The sequence below is a fragment of the Chrysemys picta genome, unplaced genomic scaffold (genome assembly GCF_011386835.1).
Source record: "Chrysemys picta bellii isolate R12L10 unplaced genomic scaffold, ASM1138683v2 scaf113, whole genome shotgun sequence".
Taxonomy (NCBI): domain Eukaryota; kingdom Metazoa; phylum Chordata; order Testudines; family Emydidae; genus Chrysemys; species Chrysemys picta.
In genome coordinates this window covers 21,975-40,963 of record NW_027052820.1, presented here as the reverse complement: position 1 = coordinate 40,963, position 18,989 = coordinate 21,975, and the positions used below count along the sequence as shown (strand labels likewise).

General features: G+C 50.4%; 1 protein-coding gene across 1 annotated transcript; it reads left to right on the top strand.

The window, feature by feature from the left end:
- Positions 1–16,394: 16,394 nt before the first annotated feature.
- Positions 16,395–18,915, top strand: LOC135978092 (uncharacterized). Its single transcript, XM_065579144.1, has 2 exons — positions 16,395–17,351; positions 18,346–18,915. Exons 1-2 carry the CDS (start codon positions 16,775–16,777, stop codon positions 18,819–18,821), a joined length of 1,053 nt encoding a protein of 350 aa, XP_065435216.1. The 5' UTR covers positions 16,395–16,774; the 3' UTR covers positions 18,822–18,915.
- The last annotated feature ends 74 nt before the right edge of the window (positions 18,916–18,989 follow it).

Below are 18,989 nucleotides of genomic sequence, written 5' to 3'. Positions count from 1 at the left end.
CCCCTCTGCTTCAGAGTTTCTGCTCAGACTTGGTGGTGCAGAAGGAACTCAGCGGACTGTTTGGCCATGCAGCCTGATATGGCCTAGACCAGGGGTTCTCAAACTGGGGTCAGGACCCCTCAGGGAGTCGCGAGGTTATTACATGGGAGGTCGTGAGCTGTCAACCTCCACCCCAAATCCCGGTTTGCCTCCAGCATTTATAATGGTTAATTTAAAAAAAATAAATTTTAATTTATAGGGGAGGGGGTCGCACTCAGAAGCTTGCTATGTGAAAGGGGTCACCAGTACAAAAGTTTGAGAGCCACTGGCCTAGATGCAGGGCACAAGGGGCACACGCAGGCCCAGTGTGGTGCACCCCTAGGGACACACCCTCTAGAAGAACTACAGTTACTGCACAGGAGAGTAACCCCTTCTTTTGGTTTCGTGGGTTTCCTTAAAGCTGATTTGACTTGTGATGTGCTGCCACTTTGCTTTAATCTGATTCACATGCAGCAGTTCACAGAGAAAATCAAGTTCACCCAGGGCTCCATGTCTAAACTCTAAGCACAAGATTATGATATTGTGCTGCCATTACAAAATGAGATTAGGCCCAGCTCCACAAAGGGACGTTGGCCCGACGGTCTGAATACACAACAGGAGTTAGGCACAGTGATGCTGAGCGTCACAACACTTCACTTCTAGGCACCTAGAAAAATCACTGGGATTCACAAAGCCTGAGTTAGGCGCCTGAGCTCCTGCACAACAAATGGGGGAGAGACTGACGCCTTAGACTGTGAGTCACAAAACCCTGCAGAAGGCAGGTGTGACATACCCAGGGGACAATCTAGACTAGTGCGTAGCTGTGTCACCCTTTCCCCCTAACCTGGGGTTCCCTTTTCACTGCTTTGCTGCTGTACGCACCAGTCAGGACTGCTCACAAACAGCCTCCAGCATGCAAGTCCCTCCCAGCTACGTCTGTGTGTGTGCAGCAGCCAGCCAGTAGGGTTGCCAGGCAGCCAGTTTTCCACCAGAACGCCTGGTCGAAAAGGGCCCCTGGTGGCTCTGGTGGACTGTTAAAAGTCCAGTCGGCGGTGCAGCAGGGGCTTGGGACTAAGGCAGGCTCCTTGCCTGCCCCACCGCCACGTGGCTCCTAGAAGTGGCCACTAAGTCCCTGTGGCCCCTAAGTGCTCCAATGTGTAGAGGGTACAGTGACCAATGTGTAGAGCTGCAGGACCACCCATGTGCCCAGAGGCTGCAGGGTCTTGGCAGCTGCTTCCTCGCAGCTGCAGTAACTGCAGCTGGAACCCCGCACCCCTCATCCCTGGCCCCACCCCAGAGCCTGCACCCCCCAGGCCAGAGTCCTCGCCTCCCCCTCCAATCCTCTGCCCCAGCCCGGTGAAAGTGAATGAGGGTGAAGAAGAGTGAGCAACGATTGGAGAGGGGCATGAAGCAAGCAGAGGCGGGGCCTCGGAGAAGGAGCAGGGCATAGGCGGGGCCTCGAAGAAGAGAGAGGACAGGGCAGAGGTGTTCTGTTTTGTGTGATTAGAAATTTGGCAATCCTACCAGCCAGCCACACCTTGGTTATATTTCAGGGTGTTCCCCCAGCAATATCTGTCCTGTAATGCCAAGCCCTCTCTGCACAAGACAAATTCATAAAAAGTCCATATTTCTTTAAAAGAAATAATATGCACAATTTGTTACACCAAATTGAGTTTCCCAGACACTTCAATTTAATCACACTCGATTAGATATAACAATTAAACAAGTTTATTAACTACAAAGAGAGTGATTTTAAGTGAATACAAGTAAGGAGGCATAAACGTCCAAAATGGTTAGAAGAAAAATGACGATAAAACACAATTGGCGCCTAACTTAACAAATTGTGTTACATTCAAAGCAAAGCTCTCAACAGTCTTACTGGCCAAATTTCATCCAGGATCTAGTCTTCTGTTTAATGGCTGCTTCCTTTGTCCCTTCTCTTACCGTGCATAGAGTAGGGTTACCATACGTCTGGATTTTCCCGGACATGTCCGGCTTTTTGGGCTCCAAATCCCCGTCCGGGGGGAAATTCCCAAAAGCCGGACATGTCCGGGAAAATCGGGACATGCGGGCCGGCGGCCGGCGGTCAGCGGTGCCGGGCCGGGGGCTCGGGAGCCAGCGGTGCCGGGCCGGGGGCTCGGGGGCCGGCGGCTCGGGGGCTCGGGGGACGGAGGTCGGCCAGGCCGGGCCGGGGGCTCGGGGGACGGAGGTCGGCCGGGCCGGGCCGGGGGCTCGGGGGACGGCGGTCGGCGAGGCTGGGCCGGGGGTGCTCGGCCGGGGGCCGGCAGTGCTGGGTGGGCCGGAGGTGCTCGGCCGGGGGCCGGCAGTGCTGGGCGGGCCGGAGGTGCTCGGCTGGGGGCCGGGCCGGGGACTGGCAGTGCTGGGCAGGCCGACCCTAGGGTTACCATATTTTGAGCCTCCAAAAGGAGGACACTCCACGGGGCCCCGCCCATGCCCCCCCGCCCCAACTCTGCCCCTTCCCCAAAGTCCCCGCCCCAACTCCGCCCCCTCCCCTGCTTCCCACGAATATTTGATTCACGGGAAGCCTGAAGCAGGTAAGGAGGGTGTGGGGGGAGGAGGCGCGTCTCCAGCCTTGGTCGGCTAGGGTTACCATTCGTCCGGATTTACCCGGACATGTCCTCCTTTTTGTGCTAAAAATAGCGTCCGGGGGGAATTTGTAAATCACTCAAAATGTCCGGGATTTCCCCCCCCCCTCTCCCCCCCCGGCAGAGCAGAGCGAGCGGCTGGGAGGGCTGCAGGAAAGTCACGGGCTGGACTCCGGAGCAGCTGTAGAGGAGCTCCTCCTCCTCCCTCCCTCCCTGCATTCTGAGCCGGCAGCTCCTCCCCGGCAGCCCCGCGCCCGGCTCCAGCAGCACTGTGCAGGGCCAGGGACCGTGTTGTGTGTTGTGCTGGGGAGCGCAGCCACATCTCCGGCTCGCGCAGAGCCCAACACCCTGTTCTGAGCAGCAGGGTAAGGGGGCCAGGGGGGCAGGAGAAGGGGCAGGGAGGTTCTGGAGGGGGCAGTCAAGAAACGGGGGGGGTCGGGAGTTCGGGGGGGGCTTTTTGGGGGGAGTGGAGAAAGTTTTGGGCAGTCAGGGTACAGGTAGGGGGTAGGGTCCTGGGGGGCAGTTGGGGGGGGTCTTAGGAAGGAGCAGTTAGGGGATAAGGAACAGGGAGGCTTAGGTAGGAGGTGGGGTTCTGGAGGGCAGTTAGGAGCAGGGGTCCCAGGAGGGGGCAGTCAGGGGACAAGGAGCGGGAGGGGTGGGGGGTTGGGAGTTCTGGGGGGGAGCTGTCAGGGAGCAGGAGTGGGGAGAGGGATCGGAGCAGTCAGGGGACAGGGAGCAGAGGGGTTTAGATGGGTTGGGAGTTCTGGGGGGGGGCTGTCAGGGGGTGGGGAGTGGTTGGATGGGGCGTGGGAGTCCCAGGGGTCTGTCTGGGGGTGGGGGTGTGGATAAGGGTTGGGGCAGTCAGGGGACAAGAGGCAGGGAGGCTTAGATAGGGGGTGGAGTCCTGGGGGGCAGTTAGGGGCAGGGGTCCCAGGAGGGGGCAGTCAGGGGACAAGGAACGGGGGGAGGGTTGAGGGTTCTGGGGGGTGGGAGGTGGGAGGGACAGGGGCGGGGCTCCTCCCGTCCTCTGTTTTGCTTGCTGAAATATGGTAACCCTAGCTAAGCAGAACTCAAGTTTTACTATATAGTCTGCAGTCAATCAGGAAGTAGGGGGGAATGGGAACAGAGACTGTGGGTGAGGGAATTGGGATCATGTTTTGCTAAGGGCAGGAATGGGAACAGGGAATGGGAACAGGAACAGGGACACAGGCAAGGCTCTGTGGTGTCAGAGCTGGGAAGGGGGACACTAGGGTACGTCTTCACTACGCGCCGTATCGGCGGGTAGCAATCGATTTATCTGGGATCGATATATCGATCCCCGAACGTGCACACCGTCGACTCCGGAACTCCACCAGAGTGAGCGGCGGTAGTGCAGTTGACGGGGGAGCCACGGCCACCGATCCCGTGCTGTCTGGACCCCAGGTAATTCGATCCAAGATACTTCGACTTCAGCTATGCTATTCACGTAGCTGAAGTTGCGTATCTTGGATTGAGAAGGAAACTGGAATCATGCTTCCTGGAAGTTCATCGAATTGTTTGCACCTTCGGACTTTGGGTATTGTTACTCTCTGTTCATGCGAGAAGGACCAGGGAAGTGAGAGGGTGAAGGAATAAGCCCCCTAACAATGTTCCCTCAGTTATTGCCAGGCATGAATGTACATTAGCCTACTCAGTTTTGAATTACACAGAGCATCAGCATCCCTCCCTCCCCCTTTTCCAGTACGATGTCCATCATTCACTTGGTGAGGAAAGCTTCCTTGTCCATCGTGATTACCCCGCATTGCCTCCCCGTAACTCACATTTCCAGGTGTGTGGGGAACCATGTTTGGCCTGTTGGGTGCACAGCTTGGCCCCAGTTACATTTGTCTGCCTATTGACTGATCTTCCTTCAGTGGCTCCCGAAGGCCTCTCGATGAAGTGTCAGACAAATGTCTGCTCTATTTCTATCAGTGTCATAGCTTTCAACAACACTGAATCCGATAAGATACAATGTCTTGGCAGATGGTATCCAAGCCATCAGAGTGTTCTTCTCCTTAAAGTATTGAGTCAGGGTAAATGGTGATTCTGAATTGCTTTATATGGCGTATTCTGTATTATTGATTCTATCTAAATAATCTTCATTCCTGGGGAGTGAAGATTCTTGGTAATCAGAATGCAGGTCAAGATAAAACCCATACAGTTTATCTGATTTTTATTTATCTTGCCTCTTGTTAGGTGTTGAGGTTGGGGGTTCTGTCGAAAGCAGCTGTGTGTGTTACATACTGTGAGAATGTTCTTGACTTGTAATATTTATAACATACCCATACGTGTTCATATTAGGGGTCAGGAATGTACCAGCTGGGGGAAGGATAGGATTGGAAATTTAGTTGAAATTTCAGATATTTAGTGGTTTGGTTTGGTTTAATATTTATATAACACATTCGTCTAGTGTGTGTTTTTTCTAATATTAAACCTGACACAAAGTTAACAGAGTTGTCAGTTTGAGATGCTTTGAAGGGAAGGATTTTCATGGGAACAAGGGACACTTCGGTACCCAACTCCCACTATTTAAATTTGAGAAGGCTCTGAATAGAGATTGACTGAAACATATTTTTAAGGACTTTATTTGAGTGTTAGAGTAGAAGCTCCCAGGTTATTTACTGTCTATTCATTTCTGCTTGTTTGTTTGTACCGCGATCCTGCCCAAATTTTGTAAATCTCATTAATTCCTAATATAGACTGAAAGTGCATACTATTCAGAGTGTCTATGTTCAGGGGAGTTCTCATCGCTCACTTTCTCCTTGTTTCAGGGAGGAGCAGAGCCACAAGACACCAAGGTAAGTTCAGGGCCGCCCAGAGGATTCAGGGGGCCTGGGGCAAAGCAATTTTGGGGGCCCCTTCCATAAAAAAAAGTTGCAATACTATAGAATACTATATTCTCGTGGGGACCCCTGTGGCCATGGGGCAAATTGCCCCATTTGCCTCCCCCCACCCCCCGGGTGGCCCTGGGAAAAATAAACATTTAAAAACCTTCCACATCTCAGCACAAACTCAGTTTTGAGAAAACTTCTTTTCAAGTCACCTTTACAAGGTATCACTGGTTCTCAGCATCAGCTAGTGCTAAAAGGCACTAAAAGGGTTGGGAAAATATTTTCCGTCAAAACTTTTTTTGGATCGAAAACTTAGGGGTTTTTAAAAAGCAGAAAAAATCACGGACAATGTCTGCTTTCCTTCAAAATTTGTTGTGGTTTTTTTTTAATTGAAAAGCTGAAATTAGTCTGCCAAAACCTGAACATGGTTTGGGGTTTCAGAAATGTGTGGCCAAATATTTGCTGCTTGCTGTGTTTGATTGTTTAAAGAAACAATAAAAAATTCTGCTTAAAAAAAATCTAAAACTTTTGAACCACCTCAGCTTGTGACCAAACGCCTGAGCCCATCCAGTCAGAGATTCTTCCAGGTTTCTGATACTCTGCTGGCTTCCTTGACTCATATGTGTCTCCAGAACTTTGGGTTCATTTAGATTAGAACATAAGAAAGGCCGTACTGGGTCAGACCAAAGGTCCGTCCAGCCCAGTATCCTGTCTACCGACAGTGGCCAATGCCAAGTGCCCCAGAGGAAGTGAACCTAACACGTAATGATCAAGTGATCTCTCTCCTGCCATCCATCTCCACCCTCTGACAAACAGAGGCTAGGGACACCATTTGAGAAGTGAAAGGGATGGTAGCCCTAAGGGAAAAGATAACAGCTTGACTCATTGTGTTAAATAGCTGTCTGCAAGCCTCCAACTGCTGAATGAGCTTTAGGGTAGGGAAGGCTGTGCCTCCCCAAACAGCCTGGCCCTGCCCCCTATCTGACCCCCACCCACTTCCTGCCCCCCAACTGCCCCCTCAGAATCCCTGACCTATCCTTCTCCTTGTCCCCCCAACGCCCTCCCCAACCAGATGGATCAGACTGAGTAGGTTCCAAAACCTCTTGGAGGCTCTTACCTTGTAAACTGGGACGTCTGTTTTCTAGTAAAATCAGTAAAAGGAAAGGAGAAAACTCGAAAGAGGCTCCTGCTCGCACTCAAATACGTGAACCCTAATATTCTCTTAGGCCTCAAAGAGAGACCTCGAGAAGGAGACTTGCTGAAGCAAAGCCACAGGGGTCTCTGAGGTTTCCCTGGTCCTGCGCCCCTGTCCTGCCTGGCTGATGTCAGCATCTCTCTCTGAGGTCACCACCTCCCTAACACCTTTGACCAATAGGCTGAGGTCCTGCAAAAGGCCTTTGTGATGTCACTGCCACACCCACCCATCCCGTGAAGTGCTAATCACCTGCTGCTGAACAGACACTTTGAAGGTTTGAGCTACTCTCTACAGATCACCCCACTCAATGCGTCTTCATTCTAGGAAGCAAGCCGGCTAGACGGTAAAACATCAGAGGCTGCTCTCAATGCTACACTCAGTGTTTCCAAAATTAGTAGACTTTATGGCCAGAAGAGACCTTTAGAGCATCGCATCTAACCCCCTGCATATCATGGGCTTCCTGTATAGTACAATAGTTACTTTTTGGGCACACACATTCCAGAAAGGCATCTAGTCTTCAATCAATGACATCAAGAGATGGAGAATCCACCACTTTCCCATTTAGTGAGTGCCAGGGGGCTCCATTTCCACTTCCACTAGCTCCCCATTTACAGTGAGCCAGAGCAGTACCTGCAGCAGGGAGCGGGAGTTGCTGATGGCCCCGCAACCCAGTGAAGTGGGTTGCGGGGAAGTTGAGATCTTGCCCCAAGTCATCCCAGACACTAATGCCAAGCCACAGGATGGCAGCATCTAGTGTCAGTGGAGTCCGAACACTATTTCAACCCCACAGTTTTCGATGAACTTCCCACAAGGGGAGGTGATGAGCACCCCCAGCAACACACACACACACACCACTCCTGGTGGTGGGAGGGGAACAGGAGAAAGGACAAAAGAAGTAAGAGATGAAGAGAAAGGAAGGAGGGATGGAGGAAAAGGTAAAACAAAAAGGACAAACCCTAATGTCCCCAGTGATTCTACGGCACAAAATCCAAGGGATGGAATAAAATTCTGCCATCTTAAACTACTGTTTTCCATGCCTAGAATTCAGCTGGCACCACGTGGATCAGACTGAGCAGCTGCCAAAACCTCTTGGAGGCTCTTACCTTCTAAACAGGGACGTCTGTTTTCTAGTAAAATCAGTAAAAGGAAAGGAGAAAACTCGAAAGAGGCTCCTGCACGCACTCACGTACGTGAACCCTAATACTCTCTCAGTCCTCAAAGAGAGACCCCGAGAAGGAGACTTGCTGAAGCAAAGCCACAGGGTCTCTGAGGTTTCCCTGGCCCTGTGCTCCTGTCCTGCCAGGCTGATGTCAGCATCTCTCTCTGAGGTCACCACCTCCCTAACACATTTGACCAATAAGCTGACATCCTGCAAAAGGCCTTTGTGATGTCACTGCCACACCCAACCAAACCCTGAAGTGCTAATGTCCTGCTGCTGGCCTGACACTTTGAAGGTTTGAGGTTGTCATAACTATAAAGGGAAGGGTAACAGCTGTCCTGTGTACAGTACTATAAAATCCTCCTGGCCAGAGACTCCAAAATCCTTTTCCCTGTAAAGGGTTAAGAAGCTCAGGTAACCTGGCTGGCATCTGACCTAAAGGACCAATAAGGGGACAAGATACTTTCAAATCTTGGGGAGGGGAAGGCTTTTGTTTGTGTTCTTTGTTTGTGTGGGTGTTCGCCCTCGGGACTGAGAGGGACCAGACATCAATCCAGGTTCTCCACATCTTTCTAAACAAGTCTCTCCTATTTCAAACAAGGCGTGTTAGTTTTCCTTTGTTTTCTCAACTTGTAAATCTACCTTTTACTAGAGTGTTTATCTTTGTTTGCTGTACTTTGAACCTAAGACTAGAGGGGAGTCCTCTGAGCTCTTTAAGTTTGATTACCCTGTAAGGTTAATTTCCATACTGATTTTACAGAGATGATTTTTACCTTTTTCTTTAACTAAAAGCCTTATTTTTAAGAACCTGATTGATTTTTCCTTGTTTTAAGATCCAAGGAGTTTGGATCTTGATTCACCAGGAGTTGGTGGGAGGAAGGAGGGGAATGGTTAATTTCTCCTTCTTTTAGATCCAAGGGGGTTGGATCTGTATTCACCAGAAGTTGGTGGGAGGAAGGAGGGGGGACGGTTTATTTCTCCTTGTTTTAAGATCCAAGGGGTTTAGATCTGTATTCACCAGGGAATTGCTGAAAGGTTTCTCAAGGCTACCCAGGGGAGGAAATTAGCCTTGGGATGGTGGTTAAGCTTACAAGTTTTCATGCAGGCCCATACATTTGTACCCTAAACTTCAAAGTGGGGATACAGCCTTGACACAGGTACTCTCTGTGGATCACCCCACTCAATGCGTCTTCATTCTAGGAAGCAAGCCGGCTAGACAGTAAAACATCACAGGCTGCTCCCAATACTACACTCGGTGTTTCCAAAATTTGTAGACTTTATGGCCACAAGAGACCTTTAGAGCATCTCATCTAAGCCCCTGCATATCATAGGCCTCCTGTATAGTACAATAGTTACTTTTTGGGCGCACACATTCCAGAAAGGCATCTAGTCTTCATTCAATGACATCAAGAGATGGAGAATCCACCACTTTCCCTTTTAGTGAGTGCCAGGGGGCTCCATTTCCCCTTCCACTAGCTCGCCATTTACAGGGAGACAGAGCAGTACCTGCAGCAGGGAGCGGGAGTTGCTGAAGGCCTCAGAGGCGCAGCCGCTGCAGTGTCTCAGGCACCTGGCGCAAGTGGCGGATGATGCGGGTGCATCACTTTTGCCGTGACATCCTCCTGCTGCAAGGGAACGAGAACCTGTCAGAGACTCAAACGCCCCGAGGAATCAGGGGGAATTAAAGACACCGGGAACCAGCAGTATTTCCACTCAGCACCTGCCCACCACTGAGGGATGAATTCACCTCCTGAACCCCAGAATGGAGTCTTCTTGTCCTTTCTAGTAACCTCCAGTGCCAAATCCCCTCCTTGAAGGGTGAGTGCTGCTACCTCCCTCTCAGTGCCCTTGACAGATGTTCCACCACCAAACCACAGCTCAAGTTATCAGAACCCTCTTCTCCACCCCCACCCAGGTTGGCCAGGGAGGTGGCTCTAGCAGGGGTGGCAGGAGGGATTCTGCCAGCAGTGAAGTGGGTTCCGGGGAGGTTGAGATCTTGCCCCAAGTCATCCCAGACACCAATGATAATCCACACGATGGCAGCATCTAGTGTCAGTGGAGTCCAAGCACTATTTCAACCACACAGGTTTGGATGAACTCCCCACAAACACACACACACACACAAACCACTCCCGGTGGTGGGAGGGGAACAGGAGAAAGGACAAAAGAAGTAAGAGATGAAGAGAAAGGAAGGAGGGAGGGAGGAAAAGGTAAAATGAAAAGGACAAACACTAATGTCCCCAGTGATTCTACGGGACAAAATCACAGGGAGGGAATAAAATTCTGCCAGCTTGAACTAGTGTTTTCCATGCTTAGAATTCAGCTGGCACCAGGTGGATCAGACTGAACAGGATACAAACCTCTCCGAGGCACTTACTTTCCTCAAAGAGAGACCTCAAGGAGGAGACTTGCTGAAGCAAAGCCAGAGGGGTCTCTGAGCTTTCCCTGGCCCTCATGTCAGCATCTCTCTCTGATGTCAGCATCTCTCTCTGAGGTCACCACCTCCCTAACACATTTGACCAATAAGCTGACGTCCTGCAAAAGGCCTTTGTGATGTCACTGCCACACCCAACCAAACCCTGAAGTGCTAATGTCCTCCTGCTGGCCTGACACTTTGAAGGTTTGAGCTACTCTGTGTGAATCACCCCACTCAATGGGTCTTCATTCTAGGAAGCAAGCCGGCTAGACAATAAAACATCAGAGGCTGCTCCCAATGCTACACTCCGTGTTTCCAAAATTACTACACTTTATGGCCAGAAGAGACCTTTAGAGCATCTAATCTAAGCCCCTGCATATCATGGGCTTCCTGTATAGTACAATAGTTACTTTTTGGGTACAAACATTCCAGAAAGGTATCTAGTCTAAATTAAATGACATTAAGAGATGGAGAATCCATCACTTTCCCTTTTAGTGAGTGCCAGGGGGTTCCATTTCCCCTTCCACTAGCTCCCCATTTACAGTGAGCCAGAGCAGTACCTGCAGCAGGGAGCGGGAGTTCCTGAAGGCCTCAGAGGCGCAGCCCCTGCAGTGTCTCAGGCACGTGGCGTAAGTGCAGGATGATGCAGAGCTGGTGCATCATTTTGGCCGTGACGTCCTCCTGCTGCAAGGGAACGAGAACCTGTCAGAGACTCAAACGCCCCGAGGAATCAGGGGGAATTAAGGGAACCTGGAACCAGCAGCATTTCCACCCAGCACCTGCCCATCAATGAGAGATGAATTCACCTCCTGAACCCCAAAATGGAGTCTTCTTGTCCTTTCTAGAAACCTCCAGAGCCAACCCCCCTCCTTGTAGGGTGAGCTCCTGCTACCTCCTGCTCAGTGCCCTTCACAGATATTCCACCTCCAAACCACAGCTCAAGTCATCAGAACCCTCTTCTCCACCCCGACACAGGTTGGGCTGGGAGGCGGCTCTAAGAGGGTGTGCAGGAGGGATTCTGACAGCAGTGAAGTAGGTTGCAGGGAGGTTGAGATCTTGACCCAAGTCATCCCAGGCACTAATGCTAAGTCACACAATGGCAGCATCTACTGTCAGTGGGGTCCAAGCACTATTTCAACCCCACAGTTTTGGATCAACTCCCCACAAGGGGAGGAGAAGAGAACCATCAGCACCACACACACACACACACACACACACACCACTCCTGGTGGTGTGAGGGGAACAAGAGAAAGGACAAAAGAAGTAAGAGATGAAGAGAAAGGAAGGAGGGATGGAGGAAAAGGGAAAAGGAAAAGGACAAACCCTAATGTCCCCATGTCGGACATCAGGAATGGTAACATACATAAGCCAGTATGTGAACACTTCAATCTCCCTGGTCATTCTATTACAGATTTAAAAGTCACTATCATTGAACAAAAAAAACTTCAGAAACAGACTTCAAAGAGAAACAGCAGAACTAAAATTCATTTGCAAATTCAACACCATTAATCTGGGCTTGAATAGGGACTGGGAGTGGCTGGCTCACTACAGAAGCAGCTTTTCCTCTCCTGGAATTGACACCTCCTCATCTATTATTGGGAGTGGACTACATCCACCCTGATTTTTGAATTGGCCCTGTCAACACTGGTTCTCCACTTGTGAAGTAACTCCCTGCTCTCCATGTGTCAGTATATAATGCCTGCATCTGTAACTTTCACTCTATGCATCCGAAGAAGTGAGGTTTTTACTCACGAAAGCTTATGCCCAAATAAATCTGTTAGTCTTTAAGGTGCCACCAGACTCCTTGTTGTTTTTGTAGATACAGACTAACATGGCTACCCCCTGATACTTGACACCATGCAAGGCACTAAATTTAGCCGTATGGAGTGGAAATCCATCAACCTCAACAAAAAACTTGCACAGATACAGACAGACATCATCTTCCTCTCCAAATGCAAACAGATGGACATCATACCAAAAGGACTGAAGGTAAAAAATCCATTGCAATCAACATACTACACTGAGTATGGTGAGAGATTGTGCCACACACTCTCTCAAAGAAACTGAGGAACCACCTGATCAGCATCCTGTACAGCAGACAGGAGAAGATCAAGAATGAGCTCTCAGAACTGGAGACTCTCATACAATACCAGCCTTCTACACAAACTTCCACGTGGCTGGACTTTACAAAAATGAGACAAGCCATTTACAATGCACACTTCACTTCTCTACAGAGGAAAAAGGACTGTAAGTTATCTAAACTAATACCTGCCACTAGGGGCTATAACAATGGTACCCTCAACTCATCTAACAACATTGTCAATCTTTCCAACCACACGCTTAGCCCAGCAGAAGAGTCTGTCCTATCTCGGGGACTCTCTTTCTGTCCCACCGTCCCCACGAACATGATACAGTTCTGCGGTGATCTGGAAGCCTACTTTCCTTGTCTCCGACTCAAGGAATATTTTCAACGCACCACTGAACAGTGCACTGACCCACAGGAACCCTCCTACCAACACTACAAAAAGAAGAATTCTGCGTGGACTCCTCCTGACGGTCGAAATGACAGACTGGACCTCTACATAGAGTGTTTCCGCAGACGTGCACAGGCTGAAATTGTGGACAAACAACATCACTTGTCCCATAACCTCAGCCGTACAGAACGCAATGCCATCCACAGCCTTAGAAACAACTCTGACATTATCATCAAAGGGGCTGACAAAGGAGGTGCTGTAGTCATAATGAACAGGTCAGATTATGAACAGGAGGCTGCCAGGCAACTCTCCAAGACCACATTCTACAGGCCACTATCCTCTGATCCCACTGAGGAATACCAAAAGAAACTACACCATCTGCTCAAGAAACTCCCAGCTATAGTACGGGAACAAATCTACATGGACACACCCCCAGAACCCCGACCAGGGGTATTCTATCTGCTACCCAAGATCCATAAACCCGGAAACCCTGGACGCCCCATCATCTCAGGCATTGGCACTCTGACGGCAGGATTATCTGGCTATTTGGCCTCTCTCCTCAGGCCCTATGCTACCAGCACTCCCAGCTATCTTCGAGACACCACCAACTTCCTGAGGAAACTACAATGCATTGATGGTCTTCCTGGAAACACCATCCTGGCCACCATGCATGTAGAAGCACTTTATACCAATATTCTACATGAGGATGGACTACAAGCTGTCAGGAACAGTATCCCTGATGAGGCCACAGCAAGCCTGGTGGCTGAGCTTTGTGACTTTGTCCTCACCCACAACCACTTCAGATTTGGGGACAACTTATACCTTCAAGTCAGTGGCACTGCTATGGGTACTCGCATGGCCCCACAGTATGCCAACATTTTTATGGCTGACTTAGAACAACGCTTCCTCAGCTCTCGTCCCCTAGTGCCCCTCCTCTACTTGCCCTACATTGACGACATCTTCATCATATGGACCCACGGAAAGGAGGCCCTTGAAGAATTCCACCTGGACTTCAACAATTTCCACCCCACCATCAACCTCAGCCTGGACCAGTCCACACAAGAGATCCACTTCCTGGACACTATAGTACAAATAAGTGATGGTCACATAAACACCACCCTATACCGGAAACCTACTGACCGCTAAACATACCTACATGCCTCCGGCTTCCATCCAAGACACATCACACGATCCATTGTCTACAGCCAAGCCCTAAGATACAACCGAATTTGCTCCAACCCCTCAGACAGAGACAAACACCTACAAGATCTTTATCAAGCATTCGTAAAACTACAATACCCACCTGGGGAAGTGAGGAAACAGATTGACAGAGCAAGACGGGTACCCAGAAATCACCTACTACAGGACAGGCCCAACAAGGACAATAACAGAACACCACTGGCCATCACATACAGCCCCCAGCTAAAACCTCTCCAGCGCATTATCCACGATCTACAACCTATCCTGGAAAATGATCCCTTACTCTCACAGACCTTGGGAGGCAGGCCAGTCCTCGCTTACAGACAACCCCCCAACCTGAAGCAAATACTCACCAGCAACTACACACCACACCACAGAAACACCAACCCAGGAACCTATCCCCGTAGCAAACCTCGTTGCCTACTCTGTCCCCATATCTACTCTGGCAACAGCATCAGAGGACCCAACCACATCAGCCACACCATCAGGGACTCATTCACCTGCACATCCACTAATGTCATATATGCCATCATGTGCCAGCAATGCCCCTCTCCCATGTACATTGGCCAAACCGGACAGTCCCTCCGCAAAAGAATAAATGGACACAAATCGGACATCAGGAGTGGTAACATACATAAGCCAGTAAGTGAACACTTCAATCTCCCTGGTCATTCTATTACAGATTTAAAAGTCACTATCATTGAACAAAAAAACTTCAGAAACAGACTTCAAAGAGAAACAGCAGAACTAAAATTCATTTGCAAATTCAACACCATTAATCTGGGCTTGAATAGGGACTGGGAGTGGCTGGCTCACTACAGAAGCAGCTTTTCCTCTCCTGGAATTGACACCTCCTCATCTATTATTTGGAGTGGACTACATCCACCCTGATTTTTGAATTGGCCCTGTCAACACTGGTTCTCCACTTGTGAAGTAACTCCCTGCTCTCCATGTGTCAGTATATAATGCCTGCATCTGTAACTTTCACTCTATGCATCCGAAGAAGTGAGGTTTTTACTCACGAAAGCTTATGCCCAAATAAATCTGTTAGTCTTTAAGGTGCCACCAGACTCCTTGTTGTTTTCCTAATATCCCCAGTGATTCTACGGGACAAAATCCCAGGGAGGGAATAAAATTCTGCCACCTTAAACTAGTGTTTTCCATGCCTAGAATTCAGATGGCACCAGGTGGATCAGACTGAACAGGTTACAAACCTCTCCGAGGCACTTACTTTCTCAACAGGGACTTCTGTTTTCTAGTAAAATGGGTAAAAGGAAAGGAGAAAACTCGAAAGAGGCTCCTGCTCACACTCACATATGTGAACCCTAATACTCTCTCAGTCCTCAAAGAGAGCTCGAGAAGGAGACTTGCTGAAGCAAAGCCACAGGGGTCTCTGAGGTTTCCCTGGCCCTGCGCCCCTGTTTTGCCTGGCTGATGTGAGCATCTCTCTCTGAGGTCACCACCTCCCTAACAACTTTGACCAATAGGCTGAGCTCCTGCAAAAGGCCTTTGTGATGTCACTGCCACACCCACCCATCCCCTGAAGTGCTAATATCCTGCTGCTGGCCTGACACTTTGGAGGTTTGAGCTACTCTCTGTGGATCACCCCACTCAATGCGTCTTCATTCTAGGAAGCAAGCCGGTTAGACAGTAAAACATTAGAGGCTGCTCCCAATGCTACACTCAGTGTTTCCAAAATTAATACACTTTATGGCCAGAAGAGACCTTTAGAGCATCTCATCTAACCCCCTGCATATCATAGGCTTCCTGTATAGGACAATAGTTACTTTTTGGGCACAAACATTCCAGAAAGGCATCTAGTTTCATTCAATGACTTCAAGAGATGGAGAATCCACCACTTTCCCTTTCACTGAGTGCCAGGGGGCTCCATTTCCCCTTCCACTAGCTCCCCATTTACAGTGAGCCAGAGCAGTACCTGCAACAGAGAGCGGGAGTTGCTGAAGGCCTCAGAGGCACAACCCCTGCAGTGTCTCAGGCACCTGGCGCAAGTGATGGATGATGCGGAGCTGGTGCCTCACTTTGGCCGTGACGCCCTCCTGCTGCAAGGGAATGAGAACCTGTCAGACTCAAACGCCCCGAGGAATCAGGGGGAATTAAGGGCACCTGGAACCAGCAGTATTTCCACTCAGCACCTGCCCAACACTGAGGGATGAATTCACCTCCTGAATCCCAGAATGGAGTCTTCTTGTCCTTTCTAGTAACCTCCAGTGCCAATCCCCCTCCTTCTAGGGTGAGCTCCTGCTACCTCCCCCTCAGTGTCCTTGACAGCTGTTCCACCTCCAAACCACAGCTTAAGTCATCAGAAACCTCTTCTAGACCCCCACCAAGGTTGGGCTGGGAGGCGGGTCTAGGAGTGGGGGCAGGAGGGATTCTGGCAGCAGTGAAGTGGGTTGCGGGGAGGTTGAGATCTTGCCCAAGTCATCCCAGACACTAACGCTAAGGCCTGGTCTACACTAGGCGTTTATGTCGAAGTTAGCGCCGTTACATCGAATTAACCCTGCACCCGTCCACACTGCGATGCTATTTAGTTCGACATAGAGGTCTCTTTAATTCGACTTCTGTACTCCTCCCCGACGAGGGGAGTAGCGCCAAATTCGACATGGCCATGTCGAATTAGGCTAGGTGTGGATGGAAATCGACGCTAATAGCTCCGGGAGCTATCCCACAGTGCACCACTCTGTTGACGCTCTGGACAGCAGTGCGAGCTCGTATGCTCTGACCAGCCACACAGGAAAAGCCCCGGGAAAATTTGAATTGGAATTCCTTTTCCTGTCTGGCCAGTTTGAATCTCATTTCCTGTCTGGACATCGTGGCGAGCACAGCAGCACTGGCAACGATGCAGAGCTCTCCAGCAGTGATGGCCGTGCAGTCTGTGAATAGAAAGAGGGCCCCAGCATGGACTGATCGGGAAGTCTTGGATCTCATCGCTGTGTGGGGCGATGAGTCCGTGCTTTCCGAGCTGCGATCCAAAAGACGGAATGCAAAGATCTACGAGAAGATCTCTAAAGACATGGCAGAGAGAGGATACAGCCGGGATGCAACGCAGTGCCGCGTGAAAATCAAGGAGCTGAGACAAGGCTACCAGAAGACCAAAGAGGCAAACGGACGCTCCGGATCCCATCCCCAGACATCCCGTTTCTATGAGGCACTGCATTCCATCCTCGGTGCGGCCGCCACCACTACCCCACCAGTGACCATGGACTCTGAGGATGGGGTAGTGTCCACGGCCGGTTCCTCGGACATGTTAGGGGACGTGGAAGATGAGGAAGGAGATGAGGAGGGCGAGGCAGTCAGCAGCGCTCACAACGCTGATTTCCCCGACAGCCAGGATCTCTTCATCACCCTTACAGAGATCCCCTACGAAGCGTCCCCAGCCGTTACCCCGGACACAGAATCTGGTGAAGGATCAGCCAGTAAGTGTTGTAAACATCTAAACATTTATTTTTAACAAAACAGGAATATTAACAATTTAAAGAATGGGTTGTTCATGATTAGTGTGCCCTATGCGCTTAACGGTTTAGTCATGGGCAGTGCAAGTTTTGAAAAAAAATCTAGCAATGTCCGGTTTTCAGTGATTGTCCTGCACAAGCCGCTCTACTGTTTATTCCCTGCTACTGCAGCTACAGTAAAATGCGGTCTATATGTCCGGGGATAGAGCAGTAGTCCTCCTGGGATATCTCCACGAAGCTCTCCTGGAGGTAACTTGAAAGCCGTTCCATGAGGTTCCTGGGGAGAGCGGCCTTATTGGGTCCTCCGAAGTACGAGACGTTGCCGCGCCACGAGACTATCACGTACTCGGGAATCATTGCTCTGCATAGCAGGGCGGCATACGGCCCTGGTCTTTGGAGGCTTTCCCGGAGCATTCTCTGTCTGTCGCTCTCAGAGATCCTCATCAGGGTGATGTCGCCCATGGTGACCTGCTTTTAATTAGGTAGGGGAATGTTAGTGTTGGGACTGCTTTCCCGTTCCTTGACAGAACTGTAACCGCTGGTTTTTAGCCACGCGGTGGAGGCGGGAGAGGGGCAGCCGAAAGGGATCGTTCCCGGGGACAGCCGCGAGGGGGTGGGACAGGGGCAGAGTTCCCGCTTGCCGGATTGCTGGCTGCAGGAACTGACATAGCTTTAAATGTGAAATGAGGCCAGTGGTAATCTAAAAGTTTTAAACTGCCACAAGTGTACGGCTTACCATGTCTGCCTGCAACAGAAATTCCGTTGTGCTGCCCCGCTTCTCAAATGTGCTGTGCAAGACCCCAGGCACTGAATGTGAAGGCCGAAAATTCGACCTTGTGCTGAGTGCGCATGTGATAGGTGCTGTGCATGGTCTTGTTCACAGAGAAAGACTATGTTCTTTGTTCACAACTACATTTTTCTTTCTGAGGAATTCACTCCCTTTTTCCCATTTCCACAGCCCCATCTGTGACTGTCTCACAACCTAGCCTGGAATCACACTCCCAGAGGCTAGCGCGGATTAGGCGTAGGAAGAGGAGGACACGGGAGGACATGTTCTCTGAGCTTATGGCCTGTTCCCAAGCCCAGGCAGCACAGCAGACCCAGTGGCGGGAGAACTTGACCCGAATGCACCAAGCCAACATGGATCGGGAGGAGAGGTGGCGGCAGGAAGACCAGCAGGCGACTCAAACGCTGCTTGGACTACTGAGGGAGCAAACGGACACGCTCCGGCGCCTTGTGGATGTTCTGCAGGAACGGAGGCAGGAGGACAGAGCCCCGCTGCAGTCCATCTATAACCGCCCTCCCCTGCCACCAAGTCCCATACCCACCTCACCCAAAGTGCAAAGAAGGAGAGGCGGCAGAGTCCCTGCTAACTCTCACTCCACCCCTGCAGAGAGCTCTAGTAGCAGAAGGCTCTCATTTCCCAAAATTTGAACAGTTCTTTCCTTCCCGCCTGACACAAGCCCCCGTCCAAGTTTCACCTCCCAATGCCATGTGTAGTTGATAATAAAAAATATGTTTCTGTAAACTACTGTTTCAATCATGTTCTTTTGGAGGAGGATGGGAAAGGGGGTTGGTAATTGGACAGGACAGTCACCTTTG